Source organism: Callospermophilus lateralis, chromosome 9 (assembly GCF_048772815.1).
Source record: "Callospermophilus lateralis isolate mCalLat2 chromosome 9, mCalLat2.hap1, whole genome shotgun sequence".
NCBI classification, from domain to species: Eukaryota; Metazoa; Chordata; class Mammalia; order Rodentia; family Sciuridae; genus Callospermophilus; species Callospermophilus lateralis.
Genome location: NC_135313.1, coordinates 34,610,619 through 34,633,473, shown reverse-complemented (window position 1 = coordinate 34,633,473; position 22,855 = coordinate 34,610,619). Strand labels below are relative to the sequence as shown.

Genomic DNA, 22,855 nt, shown 5'->3' with positions numbered 1-22,855 from the left:
AGGACATCTTAATTTGGACAAGGCACATTTCAAATATTCAGTAGCCACGTGCAGCTTATGACTACCCAACTGGACAGGGAAGACTTAGGTCAATCAACTCATGATCTGTCAAAGTTTACTTGTTGCCTCCAGAAAGATAGAGAACTGATGATGTTCCTGTTATTAAAGGGAACTTATTATATCCAGGAAAGAACTCCCATTTTTCTATCACTAGAAATATGAGGATTTGTGGTCAAGATGAATGTAATTCTGTTAGAAATGTATAATACTCAGCCAGTATTCATCTGAAAGAATTCTGCAGTTTTACTATATTTTGAGACAGACTTAAACAGCCAGTATGCAAATATATCCAAGTGGTCCTTGAGAATTTAAACCTTCCTAGTGTTCAATGATCCTACCAATAATAATACAGTTTTTCAGGACCCTAAAAAAATATTGGTGCTCAAATTTCTCAATAAATATTTGCTGTATAAATGATGAAATGAACCAAACCACATTATCAGTTCTCTGATACACAAACAAAATATTTTTAGCTCTAGGGTAATGAGCCATTGCTCATTTGCATGCTTGTCTTCTGTTTAAAATTCATTTGCCTCTTAACAGAATAATTTTTGTTCCTCTACCTGTGCTCATTATTTCTATTACGTTATCATATATGTCCCCTTGTTTTCAAGAATATGACTAATTTACAACACTATGCACAAAGAGCTATGTTTTAGATTCTCAACTTATAATATCTCATCAAGACTGAATCTCAGCTATGATTTAGAAAGGAAATGAGTTGAAACCAGCTTGTACTTAGTCATTGTTTTAACACAGATGTTTATCAAGTGGATAATACCGCCCATGCCCACTCCAACAGAATCACCTGGGAAGCAGAATGCTGGGTCCCCTGTTGCATCAGGATCTCTGGAGGTGGTCTTTAGGAATTTGCATGTGTGATAAGTACCAAGGAAGAGTCATTACACACTGAGGTTTGACAACCACCGTGCTACGGTGAAGTTCCACTTCAGTGTAACAAAAGATAAAGTTGCATACTGCTGTTTAAATTGGTTTCATTACCAGAGGAAATATTGTTTTTGGTATTTTATTTAACTTTGTTCATTACCTTTTGTGAACACTTCATTGTGTACTGTAATTTCCCTTTAAGTAAATTTTCATCGTTCAGCCCCTAAAGTATGTTGTGGTTCCTTCACATGTAGGCTATGAATGATGGAATCAACTAGAGTCAAATTGTATTTAGCATAAATGAGCTAATGTCTAAAATCAAATTGACAAGGATTGGGATCATATTCTTGTGCACTTTCCCCTGGTGCAGTCTGTAATGATTGTGACGCTGTCAGGAAAGGTGCTTCTTTTTTCTTATTTCTTTTCAATGAAATCATTTCAAGTGTACTTCAATTCAGTCACCATTCTCTAGAAAGCTATAAGCCAAACATAAGAACTGGGACTTCAGAAATGACTCTGACTCAGTGTCTGCCCTCCAGGAGATCACAGCCTCTGCAAGGCAGTGGTGAGACGCAGATGTGAACTTTCTAAAAGGCATCATGGAAGTAGAGAGAAGTAGCCTGCAGGTGACTCTGTAAAGGGGACCAGGCTTCAAAGAGATGCTTATACCCCCTGAGCATGCACCACATTTGGTCAGAAAAGTGCAGACCTGCCTACAACACTCTTCAGGACGTGGGAAAGTTTAATGGAAGCATTCTTTCCACTAAACTCAGCTTTCTCCAAGAACCTGGCTTTCAAAAGCACACCGGCCTCCCTTTATTCACACCCAGAGCTCTCCAGTAGTAAGATGTTAAGGGTGATACATTTCCTTTTTTGTGCTCTTAGATGCCATTTAATTCACTTCATCAATAACGACATAGGAACTTACCTTTAAAAAATGCCAAAAGCAACGTGCTGCTAATTTATTGCCACATCTATTAAAGCTCCAGAGAGAGACTAACTCCCTGGATTTAAAATATAGTTGAGATATTATGAGGATGTTTCCTGATTTAAGCTCTCCGTAAATTAGATGAAATGATTATAGTGCCTGTTGTCACTTCATTCTTGCCCTGTCTCCAATCACTCTTCTGCCTTCATTAATTCAGAATAAAATAACACAAGACATTACCGTAGCACCTTGGAGATAGGAAGGCTACATTTTTATAGCTTCAATATGAAATCATACTTTAAGATGCCTAAGCCTTTACTGGAATGGAGGAGCAGATCATGCTCTTCTCCTGTAATCCTCTTAATAACCAGCCTGGATAGTTACAAGTGAGGAAACCAAGGCTCAGAGTATTAAGAGGCTTGTCCTGGGTCACTCTGCAAGTAATTACCAGAGCCAAAACACACACCCAAGTCTTCTGACTGGAAATACAAGGCTCTTTCTTTCTAGTGTAACCTCTAATCTCCTGGGGATTCTATTAAAACAGTCCCTTAACCACTATTGATAACATGTGAACAAAACCAAAAATCTTAGCATCCCCATCACTTTATCATCAGTGCTTTTAGTTTTTCACTTCACAGTCATTATTTGGTGTTCTCTTACAGAAGGCAACAGACTACTGCAACAGAAACTGTCCTTAGATGGGAACCCCAAACCTATACATGGAACAACAGAGAGGTCAGATGGCCTACAGTGGTCAGCTGAGCAGCCTTGTAATCCAAGCAAGCCTAAAGCAAAAACATCTCCTGTTAAGTCCAATGCCCCTGCAGCTCATCTTGAAATAAAGCCAGATGAGCTGGCAAAGAAAAGAGGTAAAGTGATTTCTTTTGCACAAATGGTTCAACGTATTTTGCACACACAGAAAAGTGCCAGAATGATGGAACTTGCCAAAAGATGCTGCTTAGTGAAGAGAGATGTGCACGAAATTGCATGTCTTTCTCTGATCCACATAGATTGAAAGGCAGATGTTATGTTCCCAGGTTAAACAAAGGACTGGAGTGTTCAAGTGGAATTACGTCTCCTTTCTCTGCCCCTCTGTGGCCACTTTCTTTGCAGACATGGATAAAAGTGCACCACAAATACCTCACTCCCTAATGAGTTACTATGCAAGTGTTAAAGCAGGAGCTCTTTTAGAAGGGATTGATGTTTCTCAGATACACAAGTTCTAGAATTACATGGCACAAAGATGAGTCTAGAGTCTGGTATGTCTCCTTCAGAGATGATCCTGCCCATTGAAACTCATTTCTGTTATAACTTTCAGACTATGTAACACCGAAAGAGGGTTTTCTATTTGACATACTGGATTTTTATTATTTTTAAAGCTTTGATATACTTGACTCAGAGCTCCTATTAAGAATGAAAGGGGCCAAATAATTTCCTTTCTGATTCCCAGAAGATTAAATCATATTCTTCTCCTTCAGCCCCAGTTGTCTGTGATTTCCTGGGGTGCAGTTTGATATACTTGCTCACTTTTCTTGAGGGGGATTTTATTCTTCTGAGAAACATGCCCTTGTTGGGATAAGTACCATGTGCCTGTTTGCCACGCACTCTCTGTAGACCCTGGTGACAATTGCAGGAAACCAAGCATGATGGGCACCCAAAGAGCTGCTTTAAACACTACTGCTGTAATTACAGGCCTGGCTCAGGACGGACGGGGCTGCAGCCAATGTACCTGGCACCATGGCTCCATCCTCCCTCTAGCTCATTTGTACCTTTCCTGATCCTTGTGTCATTTTCCTCTTCTAAAAGCCCTGATGGCTTTTAACCACACACAGCAGTGTTTATAGAGAGAACCAGCAGCACAAATGGCCTTTAGATTCTAAGACACTGCAGCTTGCGGTAAAACACAATCAGAGCCTCTTTCTGAGGAGCAAAGAAGACAAGCACTCCCCAAGTGGCCCAACCAGAGGCCTCACTGGTGAAAAACAGCAGCCTTAAGAGCTGGACAAATCACCCACTCTGCATTATACACATCCTCTTCACAGAACTTCTTTTATTCCATTAAGAGAGACAAAAGATGAATCTCTATTTTCAGTGGGTTGGTTACTCTGTTTTATTGTTTATCTCACAAACAGAGGATGAAGTACTCAAGTTAACAATTATTTTTTTCCTTGACATCAATTTCAGGCCCAAATATTGAGAAATCAGTGAAGGATTTGCAGCGCTGCACCGTTTCTCTAACTAGATACCGTGTCATGATCAAGGAAGAAGTGGATAGTTCAGTGAAGAAGATCAAAGCTGCGTTTGCTGAATTGCACAACTGGTGAGTCATTCGACCTAGGAACTATAAATCTGTGGTGCTTGAACCTACAGTTTGTCAAAGCATCAGAGGGAAAACATTGTTTATTTTATACATAAACATTACAGAACAACTCTAGCAGATTTTCTTAAAGCTCTACAGTGAGCAGCATGTGTCTTAGGAATAAAAAGGAAGAGAAAGTATTTGAACAAGAAGAAACCTGATAGACATAATTCACTTTAAAGTTGGCCCAAAATTATATGAAGGATATAGAATAAAACCTCAATAGAGAAAAGAACAAATAATGCTGACAAATACCTGGAAGATGAATAACATGAGTACGACCAAGAAAACAAAATATTTACAACCTTATTATTATAAAATAAGAAAAGTTCCCTTAACAAAAAGAAACATTTTATGGAAACCTAGTGATAGAATCCTATTCTTGAGTATCCTTAAGACTAGGTGAACTGATGTAGTTTTGTCTTGTCCAGCCTGCCCTGCCCTGCAACTGATTTGGATGGAAGATATTTCTTTGAGCTCTGTGTGCATGTCCACAAGTAAAATGAAATATGTGTTGGTATAGGTTGTTATTACTAGTAGAAAAATGTTGAAAATACTGGAAGTGTAGCAGGACTCTGAACTTCAAGTGACAGAAACTCCAGTCACACTAAAGATAAAAGATAATTGATTAGCTGATGCACATGAAAATTAAAGAAGATTCCTTTTGGCAAATTTAGTTCAAACCCAAATTATATTATCAGAACTCAGTTTCTCCCCAACCCTTTTCTTCTTACCTTCTCTCCCTCATCTTTTCCCCTTTCCCTCTCTCCCTCCCCTATTTCCTTTCTCAATGTCTCCCATGATTTTTTACTTCATTCTTAAGCAGCTCTCTACATGTGGCAGCAAAGGTAACACCCCTAGCTACTCCAGACTTACATAACTCTTAAGCCCTGGAATCTAAGAGGGGGATTTGTTTCTAGTAATTCTAGCAAAAAAAAAAAAAAAAACAAGGACTACTTCCCATTGGCTGGGTTGAGTCACCTGCCTGTTTCTAGACCAATCACTGTGGCAAGAGGGATAGTCTTCCCACTAGGCAGGCCAGAGTCATAAGCTTACCACACAGACAGCAGTGGGGTGAGCCCCACACCTCAACCCCCAGGACTATGAGTTGAAGAGCATGGTTTTCCAAAGGAAAACCAAGATGCCCACATCAAAAGAAAGAAGAATAAGGTAAGATAAAGAAAACTCATATCCACGATGCTCAGGCTCATCTAACATGTTGTCTATCTCTTTGGCCTCCAATAATCCTAGCATTTGATCACATCTTCTGCATATTTTTCTTATTCCAAGTCTTTGCTTTGATACTGATGTGCTTTTTAACAGAAACTGTGGAGTTGTGTAAAACTAAGGATTAAGCTTCACACTAACTTAATCTAAAATTCATGAATTTTAAACCATCTGCTACATATAAGATCCTAAGGGTGCAAAAGACACCAGGGACTTCAAAGAAAAGCTTCTCCTGCAGTCACCAGTGAGACCTTCACAGGTGCCCTAGGTAATGAATCCTTTGCCCGACCCAGTTCTGATGTCAGGCCTTACTGGAACTCTTCCCTCTTGTCCAGATTGTAGAATAGCTAATGGTTCAAAGCAACTCCAAGAACATGTTTGAATACTTAGAGAAGGTAAAGATGCTGTACTAATGAAGGCTAGCATTATTATGATTTTTAGTTACATGAATTTTCCAATCTATCCTTAAGTAAGTTGCTTTACTACTTATAAGTATACCCATCTTCCAGCCTCTTCTGCATAGCCAGGATCAGCAGACTTTATCTGGAAAGGGCCAACTAGTAAACATCTCAAGCATTACCAGCTTATGGCCTCTATGTGACTACTCAGCCTGCTGCTGTGCCTGAAGCAACCAGAGCCAATTCAGAGAGGCAATGGGCCAGATGGGCTCATGGGGGTTGCAGTTTTCCAACCCCTATTGGGGACTGCTTGGATAAGAGTGCTCTGTTCTGTCAGTTTGTGCAGCATTTTAGGATAAGCCCTTCCTCTGAGGACTTCTGCCTGCGTGATACCTTCCATCTTGAGTGACTCACACACTAGTTGACTGAATGTAGCAATGACCTCAAATTACCTCTCTCTTCTCCAGCTGTTCTGAGTACTTTTTATTTTATTCCATTCTCCTTCTTAGTAAAATGAATAGCACATGGGTCACGAGACATCTTGAGATTTACAACAGTTTTTTTTTCCTCAGTACTGGGAATTGAACTCAAGGGTATTCTACCACTGAGCTACATCCTCAGCCCTTTTGGAAAAAAAAAATGTTTTACTTTGAGATAGGGTCTCACTAAGTTGCTGATGTTGGCTTTGAACTTGCAATCCTCCTGCCTCTGTTTCCTAAGTAGCTGGATTACAGGCCTTTACGACTACATCTGGTTTCCCATTGTATTTTAAACCAGTGGGGAAAGATCACTTCTAAATGAGCTCTTCCAGGCAGTACTGCTGTTGAAAAGTCACCTACATAATAAAAGGGGATTCTTTCTCCAAACTGAAGAAGACATTTACAGCAAACATTCTCTGTACGCAGTTGCTATAAAAGGAGTAAACACCAAGCACTTGTTTTCTGCTATAACCTTCAATAAAAATGATCCTACAATAATTGCATACGTGTTAACTTAAAAATAAAACCACAGTACTTTTTTAAATCAACCATTTGCATGCATTTCTGCCAAGTGGAAAACTTTGCCTCTGCTCCAAATAAGCCTACAGCCCAGCCTACGTGGTGACGTGTTTGAACAAAGCCTCCCTCTCGTTTTCTAAGGGGGAAGACAGGATGAATTTTAGAATCTGGAGTGCTCTTGAAAAATATCATGTCGCAGAATTGAAGGCAGCTTAGAAATTTTTACAAAGAAGTTTTCCTATTGCTGGTGAAATCACAAACCCTAGAGAATCATAGATATGGCACTTCCCATTTAGGTACGGTTGTAACCTCAGGATGACATCAGAAGGTATAGCTAGATTTAGAAGATATAAGACAGGTCTTCCAAAAAGAGTGCTAGCTCTGGAACAGATTTGAACTCGTGGTCCACAGTGTCACAGGTGTGTGCATTCCATTGTCTTCTTTCTTTGGGCCACCAGATTCTCTGACCCCCAAATACTCACTGGGTGTTGTGTGTGGTTTAGGAATAAATAGAAACACTAAGGTAAAAAATTAAAAATCTTCACTCTGCTTCCAAAGTGTCAGCTTGAGACATGAGTCCTGCTCAACTAAATTACACACAACTAAATTGCACATCTTCAATACTAAGTGAACACCCATCAGGGTAAAATGAGCTGAGTTCCCATCGGTCCCAATCAGGCTGTGAAGAACATTGTTCAATACAGTTATTGAAGAAAACCTTTAAGTAGCTAAAATATAAAAATCCAAGTTGGCATTTAACCAGGACTCAGCTACCTGGTGCTAAATGACCATAACTTAGAACGCTCTCATTTGCAAGGGTAACAAAGATGACACAATGCTCTCACAATACCTCTGAACAGAAAATTAATTTGGCAACAGGAACAGGAAAAGTCACATCACTACATGAAACAGCTGGTTTCTCTTCTGTACTATTGGCCTCCCACCACAACTGGAAAATATTCATCCTTTGGAATCGTAGCTGCCAGATTTCATTGCTTTGTGTGCAAACTAGTTTAGCATCTCACCACAAAGCTGTGTGTGTTTGTGTCCAAGTTGATTGTGAAGGCTTAAAATGAGCAATAAAACATTAAATTAAAACAAAAACATCAAGGAAGGATAATAATACTTGATATTTCTGCCATATGTTGGGGGAGAAAGTATTCCAAAACAGAGCTAGCTGTAAAAATTCTGTTGGGTGCTATTGTCAATTTAACGTCTAAGTAAGACCACTTTTAAAGAAAATGGAAGCCCATCCAGGGCTAAGAGGGGGGAATGTGTGCTGGGGGGGAGAGGAAGGAGTAAAAGGGTCTCAGAGACTGAGTGAGGGAGAGGGCTACCTTGTAAGCTGCTTTGCTTTCAAATAGGAAAGGGAAATCAGTCAAAGCACAGCGTTCTGTAGAAAGGAGCCAAGAATGTGCCTATACCTTGTGTTTATTTTTTTCCTGAAGCAATGCCAGGTCTGGCCCAGGCAGAATTTGGAAATAGGTCAGGAGTTTCAGCTCCCCCAACCCTCTGTTCTTGCCCATTTTCCTTTCTCTGCCTCTGTCCCTTAGTCCTTTCCTCCTTCACAGCAGAGGGGGTGAGCCTCCTATAGCCCGCTACAGGCCAGAGCTCCTCACCGAGACACCTCACTGAAGACTGGAATTTGTGTACTGCTGTTCCCATATACCTTTTCTTTCCTTTTGTCTAACCATTGAAACTTGTTTGCCTTATGTAACTGGTGACCTCATCTTTATGATGATATCTCCTCCCTCTGAAAGTGACATATTTGCATATTAACAAATGCTCCGAGGAAACTCCCCAGCCAAAAGAATAACTCTAACACCAGAATTTCAGGATAAAGAAATAGTCATTCTGAGATAAGTTTATTTTGTCCAACATCCCTCAAATCCCACTCATTTGTTACTAAAGCCCTGTTGGTAGCCAAGCATACATTTTGGGGGAGGTAAACAAGTTGACCCCATACACTGACAGATATCAGCTCTGTGACATTTTAAATATGTTCTTTTTTCAAGAATGTGAATTTTAGAAGCTCTCCCAAATAGGAAATTCTAGTAAGAATGTTGTCTTTCAGAATAACATAGGTGACAGTCACATATTCCCAGATCACTGGACCTTGGATACCCAAATAGTATAAAATTATTGGAACATATGTGCTTGGAGCCATATTAGTTTGAATTCAAATAAAACAATTTTTCCTCACTTTTGAAGGTTTATCATGCAACATGATTCTTGTTGTCTGTCCCTCCCCTTGCAGCATGCGCGCACACACACACATATTCTCTCGCTAAACTTCTAGCTACTTTTGTGTGATACTGGGATTTCTACGTAATGCTAATAGCCTGGTTTTTCTGTGCCCTTTGGGTTTTGTCTTTGTGATTAACTTAACATTGACTGAAAGATGATACCTATAAATTAATATTCAGCTTTCTATACCAAAGTATATGTGTGTACACTATCATTAAAAAAAAAAAAAAAAAAAAAAAACTCTTAGAGTGATTGTCCTTTGCCAAGTTGCCACCCCTACCCCAACCCCACTTCAGATATATTGATTTCAGTGGTCTCAGGAATAGGTGTTTTTAAAAAAATTACCAAGGTGATTCTCTTGTTCATCTATAGTTGAAAATACTGGTTGAGGGACCCACAAAGGGAATCATGTCTGGGGTCAGAATAATAGTTCACAATTGGGTGAATTTGCCCCTTGGGAGACAGTTGATCTGGCCACATTCATGTCACAAGTGCAAGGAAGGAGTGCTACCAGCTTCTAGTAGGCAGGGATGCTGCTAACCAGCCTGGAATGCCCAGGACAGCCCCTTCCTGCCCCCTCTTCCCTCCCATGAGCCCACAACAAAGAACTAGCTGGCCCCTGTGTCAGCAGTACTGAGACTCCTGGGCAAGAATGCACCAGTCCTGCTGCCTATTCTGCCACAGCTTCTTGAGGGAAGGACAGACTCCTCCCTTTGCAACACCCCTGAGCATTTGTCTGTCTCCTAGCCGCCCTCTGAAGCCACGACTGGAGAGATAAGAGAGGGAATTTCCTTGCCAATCACATACCTCAAAGAACATAGTGTAATGCCTTCTCTTTTCAATCAGTGTACTAGGAAATGTTTTTTCCATACTGCCTGAAACATAAACCTTCTAGCTACATGTTTTAAAGGTCAAATTACATTTTTTGCCTCCTTGAGATCAGAAAAACAATTATATTGTAGTGTAGAAAATTGAGGGCTTTGCTGTTTTTGTCTGCTTTTCATTATAGAATGCAACTCAGTCCTTAGAAGAAAATGGAAAAATTAAGAACTGAAGTTTGTAGCTAATGACAGACAGTCACTTTCATTAGCCATTCTAGCTGTACCTGAGTCTTTTTTCCTCATTTTGCAATAAAATCAAATATCACAGTGGGGACCAGGATTAGGATGAAGACCTGAGGCAGGTAAAGATAAATACAGTGGGGGGAATTGTTCCATTAAGGTCTGTTTGGAGTTATTCTTCTGTGGCTTTAGCCAGTCATCAGTATTACTTGGTGTTCCTGGGCACACATGGCATATGTCCAGGTACTCTAATGCCACTGGTGTACTCAGGTGTGCCAGCCCTTGTGCTGTTTACACTGAATGAAACAGAAGGTCTTTTTGCATGGCTTATAGCACAGGGGTATCTGAACAAATACTTTTTGACCATTTAATTACCCTCTCACTTAGGTGTATCATTGGAATTATGGACTATATACACTTTAATAGGAAAGATAGATTAGATGAACAGGACACTAGAATCACAGCTGTGTCATAAAACAGTGCTATGACAACATGTGGACTTGGCTTATGAGTTCAGTCATGAACGATGTTGAGGTAAACATGAAGAATTGAGGAGAAACTCCACTGTGAAGTCCAAACAGTGAGCATTTCTGGTGCACACAGTGGAATGGAGGGTATGCAGGGTATCATGGTTGTGCCATCCCGAATTGATGCTTTTCTCTGTGCCACTCCACAAGGTGTGCTTATGATGGGATTGCCAGTAGAACTCATGTTAGGACCCCCTTTAGCCACTTGGCATTTGTTATATGATGATTTTAAGTGCTTTCAGTTCCCTGTTTAATGGTCGGGAATAATTATTAGATTTTACTAGCTCCTGAGACAAAGCATGTAATGAAGACAAAAATCCAGAGTTTAAGCTATGTATTTTTTGGTTTCTGGTTTTTTAATAAATTCAAGAGTTTGGAATGTGTTTTTAATTTTTTACAAGAAATTTAATAAGAAGTCTGTATGTTCTTCTGCTGTAGAAATGAATACAATCTTCCCATTGATCAAAACCTGCACAAACACAACTTTCTGACACATCTCCCTTTTTTTCTTATCAAATGGTTCTTCTAGGTGCCTGCATGCTTGTGACTTGTACAAAGCACTATACAAAGAAAATTAAACAAACTTGTACCTTCCCTCCACACCCAATATTCCATATTATGTGAGCCTTTAAAAGAACACACCATGTGGGGAAGAGCATGCACTTGCCAAGGATACCCAGAGACAATAATAGAAGAGGCTAATAAATATATTTATGCCTCAAGAGAGCCATATGGATGGTTTTTGTTGCTGTCTAGCTGACAAATTGCCCAAAATGACTCCTTTTCCTCACTCTGAACCAGGCCAATAAAAAGAAACAAGCTCCCAGAACCATTCTGAAATTGTGAAAAGGGCAAATACCATATAACACGGAAAAACTCAAGGTTCCTGTGACTTTGTGACTAAGGCCAGTCCCTGTGGTACTGTGTATTTCAAATCTTGCCTCATTTGTGAATATGTGTCATTCTAAATAGGTATAGCTCACTCTTTGGAGGTGAAAGTGTCTCTTTTCCTATTTCCTTTTCTCCCTGAGGTTTTTCTCTGCATTAGATGTTTCCCCAGGGCCACTACGAGGACTGAATGAATCAGATGGCATGAAGGAAGAACAGGTTGATAAATACAAAAAATACCAAACTGGCCTTTTCAGTTTAGGTTCAGTCCCAGGAAACCAGCATAAATAGCACCTCATATTAATAGCCTTCCTGAGCCGTGTGGTTGGATTACCTCCATACGTTATGTCAGCTGCACACTTGGCATGGGAAGTCCATTCTGTTTCACTGCAGCCTCTTTTGCAGAATAATAGACCCACAATAAGAGGTTGATCCTGGTTTCAGCTTGAAATCTGAAAAGATTTCTGAATCTTTTCAGCAAATGAAGGCTACCAATCAATCAGACTTGTAACATACTTCTGAAAAGAAATTGTTGGCTTTCATCATAGAGTGAAAATATAAGAAGGAATTAAGCAAATTGTTCTACTGGTACATTCCCATAGGGTACTGGTATGATCTTTCTTTAAATTTATAATATAATCTGTTTTGCTGGGGAAAAATATAATGAACTACATTGTTCTTACATGTTAGCATAAATATCAAATACATTATAGCATTTAAAAGGGGGCTACTCTAGGCTACAATTTCAGAATGGGTCTTAGAGCTTATTTCTTCTTCTTAGACTGATACAGAATGACCCTTACAAACCCTTGTGGACGTTTGTCAGCTAAGACAGCAAAAAAATTGTACAATAAGACTGCAAGGAAGTCAACATAACAGAATTCCTTATATAACTCTTTCAATGACTATAAACTCTTGCTTCTCACTAGGCCATAGTCTAATAAAAGTCCCATTTTCCAAGGTTTATTAGCCTCTTGTTAGGAGGCATGTGGTGTAAAGCAAGACCGATTAGAGTTTAAATCTCATCTGCACATATTCTAGCCCTGAAGCTGGCTAAGTTTCTTAACATGTACTCAGCTAAAAACAGGAGTACTGCTATTACATTCAAGGGGTTTTATAAAAATTCATATACAAGGTAATGCACTCATAAGATCACTCTAGAAAATCACTATCCTGGCTCATGATAGATGGTCAGTTAAGACTGGTTCTCTTCCCTTCCAAGTGGCATTTAGGAAGTTTCTCTACACCCAGACCCTGGGAAGAACATATCCTTCTCCAGCTTTCTGTTAGCATGCAGTGGATCCCAGGTAGGAGACATGGATATTTCATCACTCTTACTGTTCCTTGCTTGAGGAAGCAAGAACTAAGGCAAAGGGACCTCTGATTCAGAATGGCCATGATGCCAGCTTGCCTTCCCCTTTCATCTCTTACCATCTCTCTTCCTACCTCTCTCTTCCTGTTTCCTCATTTGTCCCTTCAGTAGGCAGATGAGTGTGTGCCAAAACTCTAATCCTTAAACTTCTGTGTGCACAGGCAGCATCAGGGTCCCCTTCCCAGAGATTCTGATTTCATTTGTATGGGTCGGGGCCCCGGAGTGTGCATTAATGAGTTTAGTGAATACAAATGTAAGTGCTCTGAGCACCACACTTGAAGAAGCACTGCCAAAAATACTAATGGATTAAGGCAATCTCTTTCCTTAAAAAGCCCAAGGTCTGGGGCTGGGGTTATGGCTCAGTGAGAGAGCGCTTGCCTAGGACAGGTAAGGCCCTGGTGTTCCATCCTCAGAAACCACATACAAACAAACAACAATAAACCAATAAACAAACAAAATAAAGGTTAACTTTAAAAAAAAAAAAAAAAACAAGGTTTATGGGGCTGGAGTTGTGGCTCTATGGTAGAGCGTTTGCCTGGCATGTATGAGTCCCTGGGTCCAATCCTAGCACCACATATAAATAAATAAATAAAATAAAACTTCCATTGACAACTAAAAAAAAAGCTGAAGGTCTGCTGGCTGCATACAGAAAAAAAGCCACAAAAGTCAGGGTGGCAAATACTGACTAGTTAGGAAAGGGTCTTTAAAGCCACTACTTAGAGCAGGGCAGCAAGTGAGACCGGAGGAGCCAGGTGGGTGTGTTCTCTCCCCTCCTTTCTTCACCTGGGAGCCAAGGAACTCAGGAGGCTTCCAGGAGGCCAAACGACATAGAGACTGGGCCTGGCTGCCTTGGTTTAGATGTAGACCAGCATTTCTGATTGTTCTTCCACCTCCACATCTCTTACAGTTTCTGTTCCCAAGTTATTTATGTTCAGTAACTATGATGGCATTGGCATAGATAACCCCCTCCCAATTTTTTTTTTCTCAAAATGTTTTTGGGTGGAAATATAACGGAGTGTTTAGAATGGTTGGTTCTATTTTGCGTAGGAGACAAAGAAGGATTTTGCCTCATTTCATTTTGAAATTTGTTTTCTTTTATCCTGTTTTCTATATTTTCCAATTTTTAAAATAAGCTTGCAAAAAAATGAAATTAAAAAATGTGAAGAAGAATGTCAGCTCAGCTCTTTAAATGGTACCCTTGTGTTATAAGACAATTAATCCATGGATAGAGTCTTTTGCTTTCTTTTCCCATGGGGGCTTAAGTCCTATTATTTTCCTAGAAACTGAACTACAGTTAAGGTGCTTTTCCTGAATATTGATCCCTGTTGAAAGAGACCAACTAGGAAGTAGCTAGCAAAGGTAAATTGTATTATTAAGCAAAGTTATATGTAAAATTCTAAATGGAGGGATACAACGAATATACATTTTGCAGTTGGATATTTGATATCATAGGATTTGTAGACATATAGGATTTTTGCAACTCTTTGTCATTTAAAAAAAGTTGCAAGAAGAAAAAGGAATCACTTTGGGTTTTCTTTAATTAACTTTTCTTTTTAAGGAAACCCAGACTTTTATAAAAGTTGAAAGTCTTCAATGTTAAATCTGTATGTGTCTCATTTCAGAAATACTCCTCAGACAGTACAATGCAATATTCGTTAACTGTGATTTCAAATCATTGTTTGATTCCAACATAAAATATGCAGACTAAGATATTCACACAATGTATTACATCTGATAAATAGAAATAAAATGGGTTCATTCTGATTGGTAAATGGAGTACAGTTGTTCATTGGCAGAGGGATATTCACTTTGCTTTTTATTATTGAGTATGCTTCATAGTGTACTATTCCCAGGGGTACCATTTCCAGTCCAACTTCATCATAATCATGATTAGTAGGCATACTATAGACATGTATGTTGATGTGTATTTACCAAATAATGCTGGAATTCAAGAAACCTTTGGAAAGATCAATGTGTTGCCATTGTTGCATTCAGAAAAAGAGAATCCCATTATGTCTTACCAGTTATGAAAAGAGTTCAGGTTGTTATATGATCTAAATGCAAAAATGTACATAGGAGAAGGTAAAATTCCAGGAATTCCAGCAGTGTAGCAAAAAGTAAATAAATGTAGCCAACTGCTTGATAATGAGGGTTAAATCAAGGACAGTAGAAGTGGAGAGAAAGGTAGAAGAGATATTTCTCTACTGGAATAGACTTCAGTGGTCAGAATCACATAGGAAGTGAAGGATAAGGAGTGGTGACATCAGTAATCTATATACAGGATATAGGAAAGAGACGGAATGGACAGAGTGAAAGAGTGAAGAAAGAAAGAACCAGGAATTGGTAGCATACAAGAACATGAGCGCCATTTGTAGTTAGAACTCAGTTCTCCTGACCCTAGGAATACACATCTTGCTGCACTGTGGCTCTCAAGCCAAAGAAGAGATTTCGTTGACAGCTATAATGGTTGAGAAATGGGTGAGTTGAAACCTTACCCTGTCTAACTTTTCCCTCCTTCAAGAATTACTGGGTACTCAGGAAGTTGGACTGGAAATGGTACCCCTGGGAGCAGTACACTATGCCTTGAATGTATAGAGGAAGCTTTCCTGCACTCCACCTGATGGACAAGATCCCCTCACCCAGGGGAAAGGACAGATCCTTAAACTTCTCAATACAGTTACTTCTTCCTTCAGCACTAGATAGTGAAGGACGAATGGAGGTCTCCAGTTCAAGACTCCTCTAGCAGCCACTGGGCATTGCAGGGCCATCTGAAGCCTAGGTGCGTCACAATTCTTACTCCTGTGCAGTTAAGGAGCAGACCCCAGGGTGGGAGAAATGCTCTAACATTACTCTTTCTTCTTCAGGGAAAGAAATGGGAAGCCTGGCTATAGGACTTGTTCCTCATTTGCATGCCTCCTGCTATTTGGTAGAGGCCAAGGAGGGTAAAACATTCCAATAGCATTAGTTAGAATCCTTTCTTCCAAGTCTTCTCTTTCTTTATAATGAGGCAGGGGATGCAGGTTCCTGTACAGCTTGCCCACTTTGCCAGGCCCTGCGCCAGCCTCTGACTCCCTCCTGATCCTCCCAGCCTGCCTTGTCTGCTTGGCAGGGGATGAGTTAATGAAGCACCAACTGAAGCACTTTTTGCCTACAAAAGGTCCTGAAGCAAAATTGTCTGGAATCAGATGGTCGAGGCAATTTCTCTTTCTCCGGTCTCCCTGAGGCAAATGCTTCAGAGGTGGGATGTGGCTGAGTTTTAACTCTTCACCATCCAACTCTGTTGTTGCAGACTGATTTCTTTAAATTCCCTTTGAAATTCTGCTTTCATTCCTCAGCATCCACCAGCAGTTCTTATCAATCATGGCTGCCTCCCAATCATTGATAGCATCTTTATTTTTGAAGAACACTAGGCCAGACGCAGTTCATCTAAGCTCCCCAAAGAAGCATTCATGTCACTCAGTGTCTTGGGCTCCAGATTTAAAGATGAGCCTTTCACAGAGCAGAAAATCATAAATCTATTCCTCCTAAAGAGGCTTTCTGATTCTTTTTATTACTATTATTATTAGTTCCCCACAGAAAGGAATCAAGACAGTGGAAACATTTTTAGGAAATGACACTTTATCTCCGTGATTAACTATATAATAAACCATAAAATCTTTGCCATGGTAATCTCCTCCTTACACCTTATTGCTGTGATAATAAAAGCTTTTTTATGACAACAAAATAAAATTTTATTATCCAAGCAGTTTAGATAAAAGAAGATGTGGTTTGGGAAGGATAAAGGGCAGGTCTGAAACATGTGAGGTCAGCATGGGTTTTATGTGGTCTCTGTTTATATAGAACATGTTTGATATATCCTAAGTCTAAGCCAATTAAAGAGTTCTGTATTTCTGTCAAGTAGGCAGGATCCCTGTGGAAAAGCAAAACCATTCAATACTTAGAATTTAAGATGAGTGGGGAAAGCACACATTTCAACAATGAAACCAACCCAATTTGCAAACACAATCATCAACTACCTGTTTTGATTCTGAGCCAAACCTTGTTTGGTGAATATCATTACACTTGTACTCACAAGTTTATGTCTTAAATGATTAGATTCTGTCCAGGACCAAAATCATGGACTTTTACATAAACATGATTTATTTGCAAGCACCACAATATGCCAGTTAAGAATTTTCATCATTGTTATGCTGTAGAAAGAAAATGTTGTCTTTTCTTACATTCGTCACTATCAAGCAATTTTTGTCGAGCAACCCCTGAGAATCTAAGATCATAAAGTTGAACAGAAGTTTTTAAAAACTTAGAGCCGGGCGCCATGTGTCCCACGCCTGCAATCCCAGAGGCTCAGGAGGCTGAGGCAGGAGGATCAGGAGTTCAAAGCCAGCCTCAGCAAAAGCGAGGCACTAAGCAACTCAGTGAGACTCTGTCTCTAAACAAAATACAAAAAATGGGGCTGGGGATGTGGCTCAGTGGTCGAGTGCCCCTGAGTTCAATCCCAAGTATCAAAAAAATTAAAAAATAATAATAATAATACAAAAAAACCTCAGTCAGAGCTTTCTGAGGAAGTGATGAACAAGCCAAGACTGGAAGGAAGACTTAATCAGATAAAGAGAAGAGCTTGAGAAGGAAACTGTCTTCAAGGCCAAGGGAAGGGCATGTGCCAGGGCCTTGTAAAGGAGACAGCAGGGCTCCTACCTCCTGGGGCGCCACGATGCTTCAAAGAGACCATTCCAGTAAGGCGCTGGCACTCTGCTGATGTGCCTGGCCTGCAGTCAGCACTCAGAGAAACTGCTAGTTCTGATCAGCTCCCATCTGGACAACTGAAGGCTGATGTCTGTCTGACAGGAGTACCTCGAAAGCAAATGTGTGACCTTTTTGCTTCCCCAGTAGGAACATGGCCATGACACTGTGATCCTTCTGTGACTCATCAACCCTGAATGTCATTCCTCTCGGGTGGCCTCCCTCCACATCTGATATCTGTACACCAGGGTTCTGCCAAACATGCTCAGCCTTCCCCAGCCTGCAGAGTTGTTTTCATCAAGCATCACTTCAGTGGGTGTCTGTGTCCTGGTTCCTCTAAGGAGATTCAGCAGCACTGATGAATCACTCATGAAACTGGATGTCACACCCAGTATTTGTGGGACTATGGAAGGCTTTAGACAGGGGCTTTCTTTTAGTCTGGAGCCAGCTCCTCACTGTCTGACAGGCAAAAGAAAGACTGGCGTGTACTACTGAGTCAGCCCACCCATTTGCCAACGTATTCTTCCCTCCCCTTGCCTTCTGCCTCGGAAAAGCAAACCCAAGGAACCCTGAGGTCCTAAGGGATGAGAATCTCAGCAAAGGGTCAGGTCTTTCTGCCTCAGGCTGGCCCCTGATCTTAGTCCATTAGTTGAGAGCAGGGTCCTGATTCTGCAGAGAACCTTGGTTGACTTTTAAGTGCATGAGTTTTGAAAGCAGCCATACATAGATAACAGTGCATGAGTTACTATGATGCCTAAGGACTATCTTCCTTTGTTGAAATACCCAAAGGAATGGAAGCATGGTTTGATGCCAGCTTCACAGGCTTTTCCATATCCCCAGGTGTGTGCATTAAACAGATTAACAATTTATTGTGTAAACCTTCATCCCTCCTGCTGCTAGCACAGAAGGTCTGAAGTAACCACTGTGTGAATATCTGGCTCTGTTTAATACGTGTTAGACATGGGGATGAGTACTATCCCTCAAATGTCCATCTTGCAAACTCTCTGGGCACAAGATTATGTTAACAAATTTAATCAACAAAAACTTTCCCATGACCTTGTAGCTGGTAAAGAAATTAACAAAGGCCCCTTCCCACACCATTCTCCCCGCCCAACACACAGCCGGTAGAATTCCCAGCCTCCAAGGTCTCTGTGTGGTTTGGGGCAGGGTTAGTGAGGGCTGATGACTGTGTGGGGATATCTGGGCACTCCCACTGCAGTCTGCTCCTCTCCCAGCCACTGGGCATCTGAGCTGAGGACAGGCCAATCTTATGTCACATGCTTGTATTTCCCCTGGTTGTGTGCATGCCTCTCTCCAAACCTGAGGCTTCTATTTAGAAGCCTTCTAGTTCTAAATAATTTTTCCTGCCAGCATCATTTTCTTCCCTTTCTGGTTTTCACTATTTCACCTGAGTCCTGCAGGTCCTCTCGCATTCTTCTCAGCTGTTATAAAAATAATGGAGGCTCCACAAGAGTAAAAGGAATCTTTTTCCCCTTCCTTCCTTCCTTCCTTCCTTCCTTCCTTCCTTCCTTCCTCCCTTCCTCCCTCCCTCCCTCCCTCCCTCCCTTCCTCCCTCCCCCCGACTCCCTTCCTTCCTGTACTTCCAGTCCCCACACCCTTGGCTGGCATGGACAGTCACTCAGCACATATTGTTCAAATGAGTGAATGTTTTGTCGCTCTTTCCACTTCTGGAGAAGCTGATGCTGTCTACAGTTGAGGCTCTGAGCCCAGGACTGGAGGAGTTGCCATTCACTGAACACATCAGTTCTTTTTATTTGGATTTTCTCTCTCTGGCATATTCTTGAATAGCCATCTGAAACCTTGTGAAACTCTGCCTCACTCCATTGGTGACTCTTAGTGCCATCATTTTGTAACCCATAATCAGCTCAGGTTGCCCAGCCTTTAAATCCACTGAGTTTTCCTGTCCTCCTGTTCCATGTCCTGAGGAAGTACAAAGGCAGCTCTAAGGGCTGGGGGTGGGTTTCACATTATCACACTCACTAGGTCTTTAGGCTGTGCCTCTTCCTTTCTGTTCCATGTATTGATCCAGATGTGAATCCCAGCCACTTCCTCATGTGTGTACCCCTTCACACATCCAAGCTATCCACAGAACGCATAGTGAGGATATGGGCATCCCGAGCAAGGTCCACAGCATTCCCCCTCATGATGGCATAGGAAACATTCAGGCCCTGCCCAGCCTTCTCACTGAATCAATATCTCTCTCTCTCTCTCTCTCTCTCTCTCTCTCTCTCTCTCTCTCTCTCTCTCTCATGTTCTCAGGCAGAGTACCTTAACCATATATTTGTAGTAAGGGCCCTGAGTACAAAATATCTATGCTTTCTTCTTATTTCCTGAACAGCTTCTCCATTAGCCTCTGTTTTCCTAAACTAAAATGGAAGTGCCCTAAGAAGGTTATAAAAAAAAAAGCAAAATAACAACAAAAACACACTTGCCTCCATTATGGCTGCATTGGTGAACTTTACAGAGAAGCTCAGTATACCTTATAATCACAGAAACACAAGGCCCATTGACTCAGCCCTCCATTTTATACAGTTGCCAAATAGATGCTGATTTGTACACGGTTGGATTTTGGAAAGAAATACAAGAAACTTATAACATTGAAGAAGACTTCCAGGGAGGGGAACCAAGTAAACTGGAACAGGAGTGTCATAAATACTTCCTTCTCAGCATATGCCATTCAATATCATGCATTTCCTATATTTAAAACACATTGACGTCCTACCTACGTAATGTCAATAAAGAAGGTGCAGGTTTCCCGATAAACTGGTTACACAACAGTGGTCATATCCAGTGACCTTAAGTCATATGCATCATGGGGAAGCTGATGCTGTCAATGGATGAGGCTCTGGGCCCAGCACTGGAGGATATGCCACTCACTGCACACTTCAGTTCTTTCCATTAGGATTTCCTGCTTGGAAAGAGCTGCTTCTCAGTCAGTTTGCAGTCATTCTCCAGGTGTTTAGGTAACATGCAGTAGTTGAGGAGCCCCAAACTGCTACAGATACAGCCCAGAGACCACTTATTCCTCTGAAAATATTGCAAAATTCTTAAGAAGAAATACATTTTCAACACTAAATTTGAAAGCACATCTGATGGAGGGAAACAAAATACACCTGGAAAAACAATCTAAATAGTAACAAGGATGATAACTGCAATGTATTGAAGCATGTTGGACATGAGCTTATAATTAAACTATACCAAAAAAAACTCATTGATAATCTTTGGATGATGTTAAGAAATTAATTATAATTTTTAAAAAATATTTTTTAGTTGTCAATGGACCTTTATTTTCATTATTTGTATGCAGTGCTGAGAATTTAACGCAGTGCCTTACACATGCTAGGCAATTGCTCTACCACTGAGCTACAACCCCAGCACCAATTATTATTTTGAAAACTGGTAAATAAAAGGGAGAGTCAAATGTTTATCCTGCTTTTTCTATACAAACTATGCTTCATCATAATCAAATAGCTGCAAGGAAACTTTCTTTTTATAGAAGGATACCAGTAAATAAGTAAAGGAGTGATAGAACTTGAATATGGCCATTATGCAAATCCTGCTGATCTAGGCAATGAATATCAATGGATTCCAATAACTAAAAATAAGATGTCCTTTCTATTTATGATAAATTCATTGTTAGATGCAGAACCTTGATGAGATTTAGAACTTGATTTTTTTTTTCAGGAAGAAAAGTTTATAATTCTATCAGCACACAAATAAAGACCAAACATGCAGAGAAACTATTTTATCTGAAAAAAATATCAAAACTGAATCTCATCAAACTTCTATATCTAATAACAAATTTGTAGAAAACACAAAAAGAATGGGTTAAATGATATCATGGAGATATAATTAGTATAATTTAGACCTTGGTCAACTTTAGAACAAACAGCCTAGTTTCTTCAAATAAATTGCAAAGGGAATGAGAAATCAGATGAGTGGTTTTAACCTATGGATTAAAACACAAGAGACAACCAAGTATAACAGTCAGGCCTTATTTATTTGGTTTAAACAAACTATTAAAAAGATTTATAGAACAACTGGGGAAATTTGAATTCTGAGTAAATATTTACCAATATTAAATTATTGTTAGTGTTTTTAGATTCAATAGTAATACATCAAAATGGTCCCCCCAAAATCCATGTGGCATATATATTTATGCTATTTATATATATCATGTGTGTATGTGTGTACATATATATTTTGGTCAATGAAAATAAAAGAGTATGTGACTTCTGTACTTGTATAGACATAAAAAAAATCTATGAAGAAATCATAATGAGTTGTCACTTTGGGAAGAAGAAATAAGGAGTTAGTGGTTGGGATGAGAAGAGACAGACTTGGAAAAATAATCACTTATGCAGGTAATATCTTCTCAAAGGACTAACCAAGAAATAAATGAAATATCATGGGGAGAAGTTCATTAGAACCTGGAAACGCTTGTTTGGGAGAATGAGAAAGGCAAAAATCATAATGCAGTGCATGCAGAAGGATTATCCTGAGTCATATTTGTCAATGTACAGTCCCAGGACTTTCTGATTCAGAATTGGGCCCACCTCACTCTCTTCTGGCCAGAATCTCAGAGAGTAGAGCACATTTGGCAGCTACAGTCCTTGGTGACCAAGTGCCAGCTTTTCAAATACTGGTGTTTTGGAACTTTGGAACTATAGGGCAAAAATACACCCAAATTTGAATTCAAAGCAGCACAATTCTGAAAGTCTGAAAGCCTTTTTTTTTAGATGTGTTGACAATGATTTAATCAGCAGATGTCACTATGTAATCCTTGGGAACATCCCTTCCATGTTGCCTCAGTTTTGGAGAGACAGAGAGTGCTGCTGGCATTGTAGCATAGAAATATTTATGGTAATTTGGCATTTTGTTTAATGAAAATCATTTTTCTCTTACTTCCAGTGCCTATTAAAAGTTTATTTTTGATTAAGCATTCTTTCCTTTTGTTTTTGTTTTGTTTTCCCCAGCATCATTGACAAAGAAGTTTCATTAATGGCAGAAATGGATAAAGTTAAAGAAGAAGCCAGTAAGTAGACATATGGTTATTTGATTAGGTTCCTCCTAACCAGAAGCAATCCATAGGTCAGATTGACAGTGATACTGGATACTGAGCAGGTTCTAAAATTCACGTT

The 22,855-nt window shown here is 40.0% G+C and overlaps 1 protein-coding gene across 4 annotated transcripts in view; it reads left to right on the top strand.

Moving 5' to 3' along the window:
- Spats2l (spermatogenesis associated serine rich 2 like) overlaps positions 1-22,855 on the top strand; it is a 161,574-nt gene that overhangs the window by 123,218 nt on the left and 15,501 nt on the right. For 3 of the 4 annotated variants that reach the window (XM_076865802.2, XM_076865804.2, XM_076865801.2), the window contains exons 7-9: positions 2,539-2,745; positions 4,061-4,196; positions 22,691-22,749. In XM_076865802.2, the coding sequence (XP_076721917.1) occupies positions 2,539-2,745; positions 4,061-4,196; positions 22,691-22,749 (402 nt within the window). The remainder of the gene's footprint in view (positions 1-2,538; positions 2,746-4,060; positions 4,197-22,690; positions 22,750-22,855) is intronic. The other variant, XM_076865803.2, reaches the window with a different exon arrangement.